Source organism: Stegostoma tigrinum, chromosome 8 (assembly GCF_030684315.1).
Source record: "Stegostoma tigrinum isolate sSteTig4 chromosome 8, sSteTig4.hap1, whole genome shotgun sequence".
Taxonomy (NCBI): Eukaryota; Metazoa; Chordata; class Chondrichthyes; order Orectolobiformes; family Stegostomatidae; genus Stegostoma; species Stegostoma tigrinum.
This window is the reverse complement of record NC_081361.1, coordinates 11,608,043-11,625,632: the sequence shown is the minus strand read 5'-3', so window position 1 is coordinate 11,625,632 and position 17,590 is coordinate 11,608,043. Positions and strand designations below refer to the sequence as shown.

Genomic DNA, 17,590 nt, shown 5'->3' with positions numbered 1-17,590 from the left:
ATGGTAGATTGGCTCCAAATCAATGTGTTTGTTGATGGAGTTCTGGTTGGAATGCCTGCTTCTAGGAATTCTCGTTCGTGTCTCTGTTTGGCTTGTCCTAGGATGGATGTGTTGTCCCAATCAAAGTGGTGTCCTTCATCATGTGTATGTAAGGATACGAGTGATAGTGGGTCTTGTCATTTTGTGGCTAGTTGATGTTCATGTATCCTGGTGGCTAGCTTTCTGCCTGTTTGTCCAGTGTAGTGTTTGTCACAGTTCTTGCAAGTTATTTTGTAGATGACGTTCGTTTTGCTTGTTGTCTATATAGGGTCTTTAAGTTCATTAGCTGCTGTTTTAGTGTGTTGGTGGGTTTGTGGGCTACCCTGATGCCAGGAGGTCCGAGTAGTCTGGCAGTCATTTCGGAAATGTCTTTGATGTAGGGGAGAGTGGTTATAGTTTCTGGGCCCGTTTTGTCTGTTTGTATGGGTTTGTTGCTGAGAAATCGGCGGACTGTGTTCATTGGTACCCATTCTTTTTGAATACACTGTATAGGTGATTTTCTTCAGCTCTTCATAGTTCCTCTGTGCTGCAGTGTGTGGTGGCTCGTTGGAATAATGTTCGAATGCAGCTTCGTTTGTGGGTGTTGGGATGGTTGCTCCTGTAGTTCAATATTTGGTCCGTATGTGTTGTTTTCCTGTAGACGCTGGTTTGAAGTTCCCCATTGACTGTTCGCTCTACCCTGTGGAGCACTCTGCCACAGAAGGTGGTGGGGGCTAAATAAATGTACATATTTGAGGAAGTCATTGATGTCTAAACATTAAAGTTATCAGGGTATGAAATGCGAGTATGGTGTTGTGGTAGATGATATCATACTCTTATTGTCAATGATTCTGTGAGAGATTGCAGGAAAAGTGGTGTTGTGGAAGCTAATCAGCCATGATCTCAATTGGCTGAATAGCATTTTCCTACTTTTACGCATCCCCCTTTTTCCATGAACAATACTTATAAAATGTTTTTGTAAAAGCTTTTAAATGACAAGCCAAGGGCAGCTGTTAACTCTGTAACCATTATTGGTGGATGCTTTGGAATTTTGATGTCATCCGATTTTTTAAATGACTTTGCATTTTTTTTAATTGACCAAGTCTGAGCACACTATTCCAAAATTTATGAGAAGTGAAATGCCAGTTGGCAATATAAAAGTATTTCTGTTGAGAACTTGATGATTAAAATCAGAAGAATGTTGAGTTGCAAGTCTGCCTTCCCTCACTGCTATAAAAGAAGTGGTTTGGCAAATCTCACATTGGAATCTATCCATTAGAGTAGTATGTTCAAATCTTGCTTTGCCTTTCTTGGTTATAATTCACTTCCTTTGCTACAAGATAAAGTTATTTTTGTAGTGTAACAACAATAGGTGTCTTTAAGTAATGTGTATGATTTGATACCGTTGACAATAAAAGACATTCAAGATCAGTCGATAGATCTGCATCTGTACATTTATACCATTGTTCATTATAATTGTAAAGATGTAATGCAAATACCGCACATCTGTTGAATTAAGAAATTGCCCAGTAGCAGCCAAAAGTATAGCATCACATTCTAGTTGGGTAACAGATGGAAGTTGCACCTTTAAAACCTTGCCTTCATTTTCTTTCCCTACGAACTTAGTCATGTTTTTCTTACAGACTATCATTAAGAATTGAGCCTGGCACCAGCACACCACAGTCCCCTGCATCAAGGGAAGATCTTGCAGGTAAGTGAGCACCAAATAAGTTACACTTGCATTGAGTATAAAAATGACTGTAATAGTAAATAATTAATTTCAACTTTCAAGGCTTCTAATAGTATTGTGCCGGTATAAGACCAAATGTCATCCACTATTTGAAAACACATGTGTAAGTACAGTATAATTATTACTGAAGACACCTCATGCGTGAAGGCCCAGTTTGGATTTGCAATTATCTTTAGTTTTTCTGAGATCATTTAAGAGGATGGTGACATTGGTGATTCAGCATCTAATCTAACTTACTAGCCCCTAAGAAATGGGAAGCTTCTTGGTGCAGGAATTTAACTTTTCTTTCTCCCTTGGGTCATTAGTTATAGGCATATGGGTGCAGGCACAATGGGCCAAATATCCACCTTCTGCACCATAACAGTTCTGAGATTCTGGAATGTATTTTACATTTAAATACTTGAGAAGGAAATTTTTGCATGCCTAATTCTGAATGAGTTCTTCAATGTCTCTTAGTTAAAAGAAAAACCTTTTCAAGGTAAGATTTTTTGATTTTGTGGTAACTGAGAAGTAATTTGTTCAAAGTAGGCATTTCTTCAAGTAATTTCTAAAAGGCTTTGGCGATGGATGCTGATTTTTTTCTTCAAATTTAGTCATTAAATCTATTGCTGTAATGACAGGATAATCATGCCATACATGCTGAACAACCTTCATATCTTTTCTGTCTGTTTCATTCTCAAATCATAATGTTGATTTCTTCTATTTGAAAATAGTTCCAGTAGTTGCAGTATTTCAGTCAGGAAACTGCACAGATTACAGGGGTCTGTTCATTTGTTTGAGGTTGAACCATGGTCAGTCCTGGTGATCTGTCAGCTGGAAGTCAAGGGGCAATGAAGGGCTAGTCCTATGGTAGGGAAGTTAGGAAACTCATTGTGGGAATTTAAAAGTGATCACTAGATTTTTTGACACTAAAGAACAACAAAGGGATTGAGCACAAAAGTGAAATTCAGACAGGAGAAAAGCCATGAGAACAGGAGAGTGAACTTGAGGGGCTGTATGGCCAAATTTTTTTTTTCTATTTATAGATCACTATTTTCTGTGGCAAAGTTAGTTAGCATTAACCTGGAAATTAAGCAATTTATCCAAGTCAATATATTTCAGTGGCATGAGTCTTGCCCTCTGCTTTCGAATCAAATTCTGGTGAATTAACCGTTACTGAACCTAAATATTTTACTTAAGTTAAATCAAGTGGTTGTTATGTAATAACACAACGAAAGGGAAACCATCAAAAAAAAATCAGGTCCAAGATATTGCAAAAAAGATTTTAGTAAATTCTTAAACTGGATCAAGAACCATCAGAAACAAGCTTTCATACCGGAGATGTAGCACTGTCCTCACCACAGGGTACGTGGGTTCCCTAGTATTATTTGAAAGGTAATCTGATGGATTACTTCTGTTTCTCATAATGAAATAAAAATCATGATTGAATAATTCCAAAATGTGCTCCTTCTTGTTACTGTAGACTCCTATTTTAATGATGGCCACATTGTAGTAGAACAGAAAAAGACAGTATTTCTCCCATGCTAATGATATCAGTTTAACAAAAATATCGATATTGCTGTCTGACTGATATTCTGCATTTCTAGGTGTTTTGACTTCCGAATTGTTACATGACTGAAAATGACAAGTGATATTTCCATATCAAATGCTCCCAGATCAGATTTTGCCTTTCATCTCGTGGTTTTAGTCACTGAATGACATACCAAACTGCGCAAAGTTGACATTTTCCTCTTCCACACCAGTATCCTGATATTGCAAAAAATACAACATGGAGAAAACCATTTGCCTACTGTGCTTTTCCTAGTTCCTAAAGTAAACATATTCAGTTTTAATTCTATTTTCAGCCTTTCCCCATATCCTATTTATATTTCCATTTTAAAGTGCCTTTAAATATCTGTCTTAATTGCCACTTATGGTAAAACACTTGAGACCTTACATGCACTGAAGTTTGCTCCCCATTCCTCTGTGCCTGAATCTATTCCCTCTTGCTGCTATTCAACCGAGTCATTACTAATTTTTCATTTTCTCCCAAAACCTTAGAAGAATTACTTCTTCGTAATGTGTACCTATGAACTTTCATGTTTGTGAATCTTCACCACACTCCTTATGCTGTTTTAACATCCTCCTATTATTGAGTGCACAAAATTAGACATAGTACAGTAGCCAGCCAATGTCTTAAGATAACTTTGTAGTCATTAACTCTTTTTTGTTCCAGATTTATTAATTTAAGTCAAATTCCACCAGCTGCCATAGTGGGAATTGAACCCTGCACCCCACCAAGAGCATTAGTCTGCCATTTATAGTACTAATCTGGTGACATGACCACTATGCCATTATCTTCCCTTCAAGTTTAATATTTTTTCTTGTATCCATGCCATGGTTATCCTGGTTCTAAAGTGTTAAATTACATCTTTGTTTTATTTACAGCATTATTTGTAGACCTCTTCATTTTTGATATTAATTCCTTCTTGAACAATTACCTGTGTTACGTCTGCTAATCTCCTTTGCATGGAATATCTTTTGGTTATTGTTCTGTTATTAAAAACAAAGGCCACATAAAGCCATTGTGTGATTTGTATGTATTTTTAAAACCTCAGGACCTGACGCAGCACCATCCCCACAGAGTAGCCGACGATACATGGCAGCAGAGGCAGCCCTAATGAATGTACCACCAACTCCACCTTCTTCCAGGCACCTACTAACTCATGGACATAGGAAGTCCCACAGCCTAGGATACAAGTCAGTAATCTGTTTCTCTTCATCATCACATGTTAAATTAAATGCGCATCAATTCTGTAGAAAATAAAATATTCTGGTAACAGTGTAAATTTACTGGGAGAAGGCATGTCTCTAAGTTATTTCTTGTTACATTTTTAAGTTGGCTTCTGATTATTTTCCAAGCTCTGAGATATCATTGTTTCTTTAAAACAAATTTTAAAAAAAGTTTTCAAAATCAAACCATCTTCAGTCCTTTGAATTAGATGTTATTTGTTTTGGTTCCTTGTCTTGAGAGAAATTGTATGTTAGGTTTAGAGCAATGCCCTGAGGCATTTTTGTTGATTTGCATTCTGAAACTTTCAGCAAAATATTGAGAACTCATGCAAGACTGATTACTGAGCTAGATCAAGTTTATCTGGCATCTTTGATATTAAATTTGTGTCACTGGCTCACAGTCAGTCAGTCAACTTTGCACTGGAGTTTGCAATCAGCTTTATGACCCTGCACATCAGGAGCCAGTAACATGAAACCATGGAAACAGCTAATTAATGGTGTAGGTGAATTGAGAGTTATGTGTAAAACAAAGCATTAAAAACAAATGAGTAGTAATCATGAGCAAGACTATTAATGTAAAAAAAAGTGAAGACAGAAGCCTGAAGATGATTATATATTTTTAAAAAGGAAGAAAATACAATATTAGAGCAAGTAGGATAAGTTAATTAAGATGAAGGAGAAAAGTAACTGAAATATGCATTCCACAATACTCCAAAGGTTGTATGGTAAATAACTATTTCATTTGTGTGCTTCTGGGGCTCACAAAAATAATGCGGTCTGCAATTGACAGAGTTAATTGATCTCATAGACAATGGATGAGTTGGAAGCTTAGGAGTCCTCCCACAACCAATCATAAATGACATTCAACAATTAAACAACTAACCAGAGAGGAAAAACTCCAAGTGTACCCATCCCCAATCATATGGAAACCTAGCGCAGAAGTGTGAAAACGCAGTTCAAGTATTTCAACCAGCATCAGCCAGAGTTGCCAAGTGGATGATTCATCTCAGCTTCCTTCTGATGTCCCCAGCATCACAGATAACAGTCCTCAGCCAAATCAATTTGCTCCATGTGATATCAAAAAATAATTGAATACAGTGGAAACAATAAAGACTGTGGACCCTGACAACATCTGGGTAGTGGTGCTGAAGACCTGAACCCCACAGAATAGGCGTCCCTTTAGCCAAGCTGTTTCAGTACTGCTACAACACTGACATCAATCAACTATGTGGAAAACTGCCCAGGTATATTCTCTGCTCAAGAATCTAATCAGGTCAATTGCCACCTCTTCAGTGTACTCTCAACCACTAGCAATCTGACCATAGGCGTTGTCAGCAGGTCTATCAAGAGGCACTTCACGAGTAATAAGCTGCTTTCTGAAGCTAGGTTTGTTCCATGAAGGCCATTTTGCTGCTGACCTCATTGCTGCCTTGGTCCAAAGATGAACTAAACGGCTGAACTCCACAGGTGAGATAAGAATGCCTGCTCTTGATGGCAAGGCAATATTTGGTCAAGCATGCAATAAGGAGTGTTAGTAAATTGAAGTCAGTGGGAATTGGATATATTCTCCACTATTTGGCATTATATTTAGCACAAAAGCATGACGGTTGTGGATTTTGAGGCCAATCATCTTAACCTCAGGACATCACTACCGGAGTTCCTCAGGACATTGTCTTCAGTCCAACCTCTTTGCCTGCTTAATCAATGACATTGCTTCCATTGTAAGGTCACAAATAGAGATGTTCACTGATAACTGAATAGCGTTCAGTGCCATGCACATCTCCTCAGATACTGAGACACCATGAAAAAAAAAATTCTGGAGAAACTCGGGCGGTCTGGCAGCATATGTGGAGAAAAAACAGTGTTAACCTTTCAAGTGCAGTGAGTCTTCTTCAGAACTGCTTAGTTTCTACAGAAATTTCTATTTTTGTTTCACTTTCAACAGATCTTATATTGGCTGTGTATGAGCATCCTAAACAAACTAAAATCAGCTCAGTCATATTATCTACTTAGCGATCTTGTCCAAATTCGCGCCATACTCAGAGGTCCAAGGCTTCTGTATCCATTCCTCTCTCCCTCTAGTAAAGCAGAAAGATTTTTCCTGTTCCTTCTTCATTCTCATCATTACTGCCATTGAAACAGTCATACATACCACCTGCAGTTTCACTTCTCCATTATTTTGTCAGCTTATGAATTTCATGATGCACAAACTCCAACTCACGCATAATGCATCTGCAAGTATCCCTTCTAAAATCTGTGCTTAAGGGAATAAATTTTGTGGAGAGATGTTCCAATGTGAAGAATTATTATTGGTAAAACAGCACTTTTCATTTTGTACTAAATATTCTAATATTCAATGGGTTCAGATTTCAGCGACTTTTTCACTATCATTTGTTCCAAGTAAACATTGATATGTTGATTTACTTATCTAACAGCCAAAAATGGTGCCGAATCTCTCCATAGAAATTGGTCAAATTTTTCCTCCTTAAGCCTTGAAGACAAGATATCCGTTAGGAAGAAAGGAATTTTATGTCTAGAATGTAAGTTTTTATGTTACACCTACTCTTGCATTTCATTGTCTTTGCAAAGACATGGGATTAGGGCCAACAGTTCAGTTGATATGCTTCCAGTCAAAGCAGAAGTAAATGACCACGTAAAAGTGCTGCAAAGAACAAAGAACAAAGAAAATTACAGCACAGGAACAGGCCCTTCGGCCCTCCAAGGCTGTGCCAATTGAGATCCTCTGTCTAACCTGTCATCTATTTACTAAGGGTCTGTGTCCATTTGCTCCCTGCCCATCCATGTACCTGTCTAAATATATCTTAAAAGACGCTAACGTGTCTGTATCTACCACCTCTGCTGGCAACGCGTTCCAGGCACCCACCACCCTCTGTATAAAGAACTTCCCACGCATATCTCCCTTAAACTTTCCTCCTCTCACTTTGAACTCATGACCCCCAGTAATTGAGTCCCCCACTCTGGGGAAAAAGCTTTTTGCTATCCACCCTGTCTATACCCCTCATGATTTTGTAGACCTCAATCAGGTCCCCCCTCAATCTCCGTCTTTCTAATGAAAAAATCCTAATCTACTCAACCTCTCTTTATAGCTAGCACTCTCCACGCCAGGCAACATCCAAAGCATTCACATCCTTTTGGTAATGCGGCGACCAGAACTGTACACAGTACTCCAAATGTGGTCGAACCAAAGTCCTATACAACCGCAACATGACTTGCCAACTCTTGTACTCACTACTCCATGCCATATGCCTTCTTGACCACCCTATTGACCTGCGTTGTCACCTTCAGGGAACAGTGGACCTGAACACCCAGATCTCTCTGTTCATCAATTTTCCCCAGGACTTTTCCATTTACTGTATAGTTCGCCCTTGAATTTGGTCTTCCAAAATGCATTACCTCGCATTTGCCCGGATTGAACTCCATCTGCCATTTATCTGCCCAACTCTCCAGTCTATCTATATTCTGCTGTAATCTCTGACAGTCCCCTTCACTATCAGCTACTCCACCAATCTCAGTGTCATCAGCAAACCTGCTGATCAGACCACCTATACCATCCTCCAAATCATTTACATATATCACAAACAACAGTGGTCACAGCACAGATCCCTGTGGAACACCACTGGTCACAGGTCTCCAATTTGAGAAACTCCCTTCTACTACTATCCTCTGTCTCCTGTTGCTTAGCCAGTTTTTTATCCATCGAGCTAGCACACCCTGGACCCTATGTGACTTCAATTTCTCCATCAGCCTACCATGGGGAACCTTATCAAATGCCTTACTGAAGTCCATGTATATGACATCTACAGCCTTTCCCTCATCAATCAACTTTGTCACGTCCTCAAAGAATTCTATTAAGTTGGTAAGACATGACCTTCCCTGCACAAAACCATGTTGCCTATTACTGATAAGCCCATTTTCTTCCAAATGGGAATAGATCCTATCCCTCAGTATCTTCTCCAGTAGCTTCCCTACCACTGACGTCAGGCTCACCGGTCGATAATTACCTGGATTATCCTTGCTGCCCTTTTTAAACAAGGGGGCAATATTAGCAAGTCTCCATCCTCCGGGACCTAACCCATGTCTAAGGATGATGCAAAGATATCTGTTAAGGCCCCGGCTATTTCCTCTCTCGCTTCCCTCACAAACCTGGGATAGATCCCATCCGGACCTGGGGACTTGTCCACCTTAATGTCTTTTAGGATATCTAACACTTCCTCCTTCCTTATGTCAACTTGACCTAGAGTAAGCAAACATCTATTCCTCACCTCAACATCCGTGATGTCCCTCTCCTTGGTGAATACCGATGCAAAGCACTCTTTAAGAATGTCACCCATTTTCTCTGACTCAGCGCATAACTTTCCTTCTTTGTCCTTAAGTGGGCCAATCCTTTCTCTAGTTACCCTCTTTCTCTTTACATATGAATAAAAGGCTTTGGGATTTTCCTTAACCATGTTTGTCAGCAATATCTCATGTCCCCTCTTAGCCCTCTTAATGCCTCGTTTCAGATTCGCTCTACATTCCCGATGTCCTTGCAAAGTTTTGTCTGTCTTCAGTCGCCTAGACCTCATGTATGCTTTCTTTTTCCTCTTGGCTAGTCTCACAATTTCACCTGTCATCCATGGTTCCTTAATCTTGCCATTTGTATTCCTCATTTTCTCAGGAACATGTCTCTCCTGCACTCTAATCGACTTCTCTTTAAAAGCCTCCCACATATCAAATGTGGATATACCTTCAAACAGTTTTTCCCAATCTGCATTCCTCAGATCCTGCTGAATCTTGGTATAGTTGGCCTTTCCCCAGTTTAGAACTCTTCCTTTAGGACCACTCCCATCCTTTTCCATGAGTATTGTAAAACTTACGGAATTGTGGTCGCTATTTCCAAAGTAGTCCCCTACTGTACTTTCAACCACCTGGCCAGGTTCATTCCCCAACACCAGGTCCAGTATGACCCCTTCCCGAGTTGGACTACATATATACTGCTCTCGAAAACCCTCCTGGACACACCTTACAAATTCTGCTCCAACTTGACCCCTAACACTGAGTGAATTCCAGTCAATGTTGGGAAAATTAAAATCTCCCATCACCACCACCCTGTTTCTCCTACACCGTTCCATTATCTGTTTACATATTTGTACCTCTATCTCACACTCGCTGTTGGGAGGCCTGTAGTACAGCCCCAACATTGTTACTGCATCCTTCCTATTTCTGAGTTCTACCCATATTGCCTCACTGCTTGAGTCCTTCATGGGGCCCTCCTTCAGTACGGCTGTGATATCGTCTTTGACCAGTATTGCAACTCCTCCACCCCTTTTACCTCCCTCTCTATCCTGCCTGAAGTTTCAATATCCTGGGACAACTAGTTGCCAATCATGCCCTTCCCTCAACCAAGTCTCAGTAATAGCAAGAACATCATACTTCCAGGTACCGATCCAAGCCGTAAGCTCATCTGCCTTATCTACTACACTTCTCACATTAAAACAAATGCACCTCAGACCACCTGTCCCTTTGTGTTCATCATCTGCTCCCCGACTACTATTCCCTTTATTCACACTGACTCCATTATCTAGTTCTCTACAGGCTTTTGTTACTACCTCTTTTCTGTCCAATATTTGGTTCCCATCCCCCTGCCACATTAGTTTAAACCCTCCCCCACAGCATTAGCAAAAGCACCCCCAAGGACATTGGTTCCAGTCTGGCTCGGGTGTAGACCGTCCAATTTGTAATAGTCCCACCTTCCCCAGAACCAGTTCCAATGTCCCAAAAATCTGAACCCCTCCCTCCTACACCATCTCTCAAGCCACGCATTCATCCTGGCTATTCTTTTATTTCTGCATTGACTAGCATGTAGCACTGGTAGCAATCCTGAGATTACTACCTTTGAGATCCTACTTTTTAACTTGGCTCCTAACTCCCTAAATTCTGCTTGTAGGACCTCATCCCATTTTCTGCCTATATCGTTGGCGCCTATGCGCACCACGACAACTGGCTGTTCACCCTCCCCCTTCAGAATGTTCTGCAGCCGATCGGAGACATCCCTGACCCGTGCACCTGGGAGGCAACATTCGGGAGCCTTGTTTTCGACCACAGAACCGCCTATCTACTCCCCTTACAATTGAATCCCCAATGAATATCACCCTTCCACACTTTTTCCCACCCTTCTGTACAGCAGAGCCGGCCATGGTGCCGTGAACCTGGCTACTGCTGCCTTCCCCTGATGAGCCATCTCCCCCAACAGTATCCAAAACTGAATACCTGTTTTGGAGGGAGATGACCACTGCCCAAATATATGAAGACTGCTCCCGCTCGAGGTAAGCTTTTTAAAGTAGAGAAAAAAAGCTTTACCTTTCCGGCAGTCTCCTGGTGCTCTCTCTGTCTCGCTCTCCTCCCGAAAACTCTTTCCAAGGGAAATTGCATGATTATGAATTATCCTAATTTGAAAAATGGAGTGTTTACTATGTCACTTTTAAGCAGAAATGTTACTTGCAGAAATTTTGGCAGAATTTTTATCCAATGGGTAAAAAAGTCACCTTCATCTACAGTTCTCAGAGAATTTTGATGAATTGGGTTCCAGCATGAAAAGTGACACATGTGTGCTTAAACTATATTGCCTAAATGAAAAAAGTGCTAATAAATGTCCTTCTGCACAGCTTTATACACAAGATGAATACAGTAGAGTTTAAGAGTGCTACATTTCCCAATGGAAGACCTCGGCACCTGCTTGATGACAGTGTAATGGAAAACTACACTCCTTCAAGAGTTCAAGCAGAAAGTTCCACCATTTCCAGTGGAATATCAATAGGTGTGTGGATAAATCTCTGATCTTTCTCATCAAAAGAGTTTGTGGTGTAACCCACTTGAAAATTTAGAATCATTATGGTAGTGGTGTTGGACATTTATACATGGCTCATAAGAAGTTTGAAGTTTAACAATGAATTAAATTTAAATAAACCAATAAATAATGGTTGGTATTGCATCAAACAAGGGAGAAAAGTTGATCAGGTTGCATAGGCAACAGGGATGGCATAAATGCAAGGGTTATAGGATAATTTTATTGCATTTTTATTGATTGACAGAATTTAAAAAGAACTTGTTTTGAGTTTTGCTTTAGTATAGTATGCTTATACACACTAAACACTCAACAAAGCTGTTATACCTGCATAAAGTAACTCAGAGGTAAAATGTAAAACATTGGGTCAGTGTCAGTTTAGAAATTATATTCAAGAGTCAAGGGCAAGCTTCTCGTGATCTTTTATGGTGTTTTTGTTTTTTTTTCCTGAGTGGATAGTGCTGAAATCTGCTCTTTACTGAGTGAAAAATGAACCACTACTGATACCAGAGAAGACTTAGGCTAAATACTTTCTCAGAGTAGGAGAATATTTATTCTTGAGGAAGTAGATTAAACTTAATTTGTATTTGGTGTATAATGCAGACCACACAGCACAGGATATGACAGAAACTTAGGATCTGGAAATTCTAAATTTCTTTTGGAAAATAGTAGGGGTTGAAGTGATTATTATATTGCAGTAGGGTAACGACCTGAAGCTGGATTTTGGATCAGAGAGGTTTGCTATCAATGCTCCATGGAGAGGGGCTAGGTTAGAATTCTTAGAAAACAATTTTTTTTCATTGATTTAAGTTGTGGGGCAACTGGTATTTCATCTCACTCAAAGAGTGGCTGTGACTGAAGTGATAGGTTGTTATGCATGCTTCTGCTCAAAGGTTACGGCGTGTATCTGCTCTTTTTGGAATGGGATTTCTGTACTTTATAGACAATGGGGGAAAGGGATGATTTACACTTGGGCATGTGCTATGAAGTGTGTCCTCTAAATTTTGGCCAATGGGGAAACATCTTAAGTTTTCCACTCAATTCATTTTAGTGGATCAAAACTTTGCAGTTTCTCTCAGTTTGTGGTACAAAATAATGCTCAGGTTAGGCTATTTTAGGAAAATTATCAATTCAGGTTATTTTATTGTTTCATCAGTAGGTTTTTTACTTATCTGTTTAAGGTTGAACTAATATTTTTGCACTTCACTGCCTCATTGATATTGTCAGTCTTGTTACACAAGAGCTGTATGCTCTCTGTAGCTTCATTTTGGAAAAAAGTTGTGTTCCCTTACATACTTCTTGTGCAAAGGTACCATCTTTCTTGTAAAGGGAGCAATATGGTATTTGTGAGATTTGAAGCAGGTTTATTTTCACTTAGATAGTATGCAGTTGCAAGCCATTATATATTTATATTTCTTTCAATAAGCGTTGTACCTTTGCAGTCTTGAGACCACTCTCTGTTTTTAATAGATATACTCACGGTGAGTGAAAATTGTTTGAAACCACCGAAATTAATTTTAATTCAGGCACTTACAACTAATAAGGAGTTGAGACATTAATCCTGGTTTCTTTGAAGCCCAGGTCTCAAAGATAAAAGGGCAGTATACTAAAATTGACCACTCTGTCCAACAATCTAAAAGTTAAGAGATAGCATTGAGAGTTTCTCTGTACAATTCTGACTTCCCTGGTGAATGAATCTGCTGGAGAGTTTTTTTTAAAAAAGCAATGTTACTTGATTGATACAAACTTGGAAAATAAATTTGACTTTACAATTTTAGAAAGACCATTTGCAATGTTATAGTTCTTGATGTTTATTGTTTCAGGTAGCAGTGAGGGTTCGGAACTCAGTGAAGATGTATCTTGGCCAGCATTCGAAAGGTAAGGCACTTTGGAGAAGAATATAGAGTTGGAAAATGCCTTCTGTTCCACAGAAAATAAAACAGTTTGACCTGATTACAGCTTGCCATGTGGCTGTAAAGACTCATCAGTTTTAGGTGCTTATTTCAAAAGATATTAGGTAGATCAGTATCTCTACTGTAAAAGGTTGCTTGTGATATGAATCATGTCAGGTTTGCTGGAGGTGATAAAACTTTCAATCTTAGAATGTTTTAAAATGTTGTGTTTTTTTAATTGGGCATCCCATTGCAAAAAATACTTGAGAAAAGTGTTCATATTACCTTTCCAATTTGTGAGTTGCTACAATTATCAAGCCTGGTTTATATGTTTACAGCAGAATATTCATTTAGCAACTGAAGAGCAATAAATTGGAAATATACTAATGGTGGAAAGTAAGCATTCGGTGATATGAACATTTACAAATATAATGTAATGTCTTCTCTTGCTTTAACTATAAATCAATGTATAGCATTGATAACTGTTTCCATTTTAGGAGATTTGGCAAGTTTCCATCAACTTAAGCTTATGTAGTAACATGGTGTATCATTTATTTAACCAGAAAAATTGTTGAGTTGGGATAGAGATATTACTTCTTTGTCCAAAGTAAATTTGTATTTTAATAAGTGAAATATTAATTCCCAAACATGCACTTTTGTAAGATGTTGATTTCTTTACCTATTTTGAGACCCTAAAGTCAAATTTCAAGCTGCAGTCTGCCAATCTGGTAATATAATCAAACCACTTGATGTGCTTTTTGAAATGATCCCCTTGAAAATGGCAGAAACTATAGCTTCAGATTGACCCGAGAGCTGGTCTTGACTCTCAGATCTTGATTAAATCACTTGGAGAACTGGATGTTGGTTTTGGCTTTAGCATAAAGTCAATTCTGATCACACTTTTGCTTTACTCTAATTCAGCCCTCTTCAAGATTCTCAATTCTAATTGCTCCATTGTCAATGAGTATGCATTCAGTTGCCAAGGCCTGAAGCTCCGGAAGTACCTTCCAACACCTTCCTACTTCCCAACTTATTCCTCCTTTTAAATGCTTCATCTACCCCTGCAACCAAGTTATTGGATCACCTGATCTGATATCTTTAGTTCCAAACAAAAGTCATATCAAACTTGAAGTGTCAACTCTGTTTCTCTCTCCATAAATGCTTGCAGGCCTGCTAGGTTCCTCCAGCATTTTCATTTTTATTTCCTTATGTAAATTGGCGTCATGGTTTACAATGCTTCTCTGAAGCACCTTGTGACATTCTATTATATTAAAGATGGAATGTAAGTAGAAGTTGTCTTCATAAAACCAGTGTTTTCAAATAAAACTACCGTTTCCTGTGAATGGCTTTTAATTAATGCAGAAGTGACTTTCACAGTAAGTATTATTTCTATTAAAAGCACGTTGTGTTTTGGCAAGACAAAACAAGGTAGGATTTACACAATTAATGGTAGTGGCCTTTGGAGTGTTGTCGAACAGAGTGACCGAGGGATGCAGGCTCACAACGCGTTGAAAATGGTGTCACAGGCAGACAGGGTAGTGAAGAAGGCATTTGGCATGCCTGCCTTCATCGGTTAGAGCATTGTGTACAGGAGCTGGGATGTCATGTTATGGCTGTACAAGTCATTGGTAAGGCATCATTTGAAGTACTGAGTACAATTCTGGTTGCCCTGCTACAGGAAGGATGTTATTAAACTGGAAAGGGTGCAAAAAGGGTTTACAAAGGTGTTACTGAAACTGGAAGGTTTGACCTATAAGGAGAGCCTGGATAGATTGGGGCTTTTTTCCCTGGAGCTTAAGAGGTTGAGGTGTGGCCTTAAAGAGGTTTATAAAATCATGAAGGGCATGGATACAGTGAATAACCAAGGTCTACCCCAGGGCAGGGGAGTCCAAAACTAGAGGTCATAGGTTTAAATGTGAGAGGGGAAATATTTAAAAGTAACCCAAGAGGCAACTTTTACACACAGAGGAACCTATGAATCTATAACAGTAGAAACAATATGCGATAGAGCAGATAGTACAGCCCAATAATGAACAAGACAAAGTTGAAACACTTTCAGCCATATTCAGTCAGAAATTCTATGTGTTTAATCCATCAGGTCTCCTGAAGTCACTCGATGCTAAATTTCATCGATCAAGAAGTAGCTGAAGATACTAGATACACCAAAGGCAAAGGGCTAGCTGATTGCTAGCAAATTGTAATCGTGAAACTACATCATTGGCTGGCATCTAGTTAGCAATGTGGAGAATTAGCCCGGTATCAGTGGCGGTTACCAATAGCTGATTTACCACTGTCCTGCTTGGGTTCTGCCAAGGGGCCCTGCTCCCAACCTTCTAAAGGTTTTGGTTCAAACATGAATAGAAGAATTGAATTTTAGAGGTGAAGTGGGAGTCTCTGAAATCACTGAGGCATTTGATTAAGTGGGGCATCAAGGAACCCAAGCAAAATTGAAATCAGTTGGAAATGAGGAGGAATCTCTTGACTTGTTGAAAGCATACCTAGTTGAAACAAATATGGTTGTGATTGTTGGAGTTCAATCATGTCAGTCTCAGAATGCCATTGCAGAATTTCCTCACTGTCTGAGGCACAACCATCTTCAGTTATTTCATTAGTGACTTCCCCTCAATGGTGCCAAAAGTGGAGATATTCGCTGATGATTTTACTGCATTCAATACCATTTGCTCCTTCTTTGATACCAAAACACTTTGTTTCTGTGTGCAGCAACACTTGGGCTGAGATGTGGTAGTAACGTTTGTTACACTAATGCCAAGCAATGATCATCGCCAACAAGAGAGAATCACACCATCTCCCTTTGACATCCATCAGCAATATTCTGCAAGGTTATGATTATGAGAAACTTAACTGGAGTAGTCATGTAAATATTAAAATGAGAGGAGCAGGTCAGTGGTTGGGAATTTTGCGGCACTTAATTCACCTCCTCACTCCCGAAATTCTATTCATCACCCACAAGACACAATCAGAGGTCTGATGAAATTCTGCCCACTTGTCTGGATGAGTGTAGCTTTGAAGGGCAAAGTTTCCTTGGCATCCTGTCTGTCACCTTAAAACATTCATTCCTTCTCAGCACCACACAGCAGCTCAAATTTCTACTATCTACAAACTGCAGTGTTGCACCTTTCCAAAGGTCCTTCAACATCACCTTACAATACCTGTAGAAGGACAAAGGCAGCAGATGAATAGGACCACTACCATACCATTCAGACCTGGATCAATAATACTGTTTCTTCACAAAATAAGGCAGAAATTGAAGGAGAAACTCAGTAGGTCAAGTAGCAACTGTGGAGAGAAGAGTGTTTTGAGGCAAGTGACCCTTCTTTAGAACTTACAGCAGCTGGGAAATGGTAGTACTTATGCTGATGATGGGAGTAGGGGATAAAGGAGTGACCACATAGATGGAAACAGGGCCCAGAGGGAGAGAGGGGAATAAAAAGGTATTGTGGTGAGCTAAAGCAGAAGGAAAACTTCATAAGTGATAATATGCTATGAGTAGTTGAAAATGTAGTTGAAAGCAACCTATATCATGACAGGATCTGAAGTTTGACGTTGGGTAATAGACATGGAGGGAGATGTTCATGCTCCAAAATTATTAAACCTGATGTTGAATCCAGAAAATTGTGAGGTCCACAAGCAGAAGATGAGGTGTAATTCATACAGTTTGCATTGAGTTTTGCTGGAGCACTGCAGCAGGTCTGAAATAGAAGTGTTGGCATGGGAACAAGGTGGTGTATTGAAGTGGCAGGCAACTGGAAGTTCAGTGATTTTTATGGCTAAAACAGGTATTCCACAAAGTGGCCATCCAGTCTGCATTTCATCTCCCCACTGTAGAGGAGGCTGTGTTTTGAGCAGTGAATACAGTGGACTAGATTGAATGAAATGCCAGTAAATTGCTGCTTCACCTAGAATGTGTGTCTAGGATCTTGGATAGTGAGATGGTAAACTGACAATTGTTGCCTTTTCTGTGATTCTTCACTGATGCTGAGTCATAATCCTGGAATATGCTCCTTAACAGCACTATGTGAGTACCTATACCACATGGATTGCACTGGATTAAGAAACCAGTTCAACATCAATTTAGTAGCAGCAATTAGGGATGGACAACAAATGCTGGTTTTGTTATTTATGCTCATATTCCGTGAATGAACAGTAGAAAAAAATGCTTTTAATTTTGACAGTCTTTTTTTGTTTGTTACTCTTCGTTAGAAATTCAGGTAACACTTTTAAATTTACTTCGAAAAAAGAGTTTTGAATCATCAGTGTGTGTTTTGGCACATGTGCCAGAACCGTATTTGATTG

At 39.4% G+C, this 17,590-nt stretch overlaps 1 protein-coding gene across 6 annotated transcripts in view; it reads left to right on the top strand.

Annotated features, from left to right (window-relative positions):
• The window catches only part of ralgps2 (Ral GEF with PH domain and SH3 binding motif 2), a 397,302-nt gene that overhangs the window by 325,773 nt on the left and 53,939 nt on the right, over positions 1–17,590 (top strand). For 5 of the 6 annotated variants that reach the window (XM_059647739.1, XM_059647737.1, XM_059647738.1 and 2 more), the window contains 4 exons: positions 1,662–1,729; positions 4,366–4,507; positions 11,206–11,357; positions 13,208–13,262. In XM_059647739.1, coding sequence (XP_059503722.1) covers positions 1,662–1,729; positions 4,366–4,507; positions 11,206–11,357; positions 13,208–13,262 — 417 coding nt within the window. Of the gene's footprint in view, positions 1–1,661; positions 1,730–4,365; positions 4,508–6,975; positions 7,081–11,205; positions 11,358–13,207; positions 13,263–17,590 lie in introns of those variants that run through there. The other variant, XR_009446048.1, reaches the window with a different exon arrangement.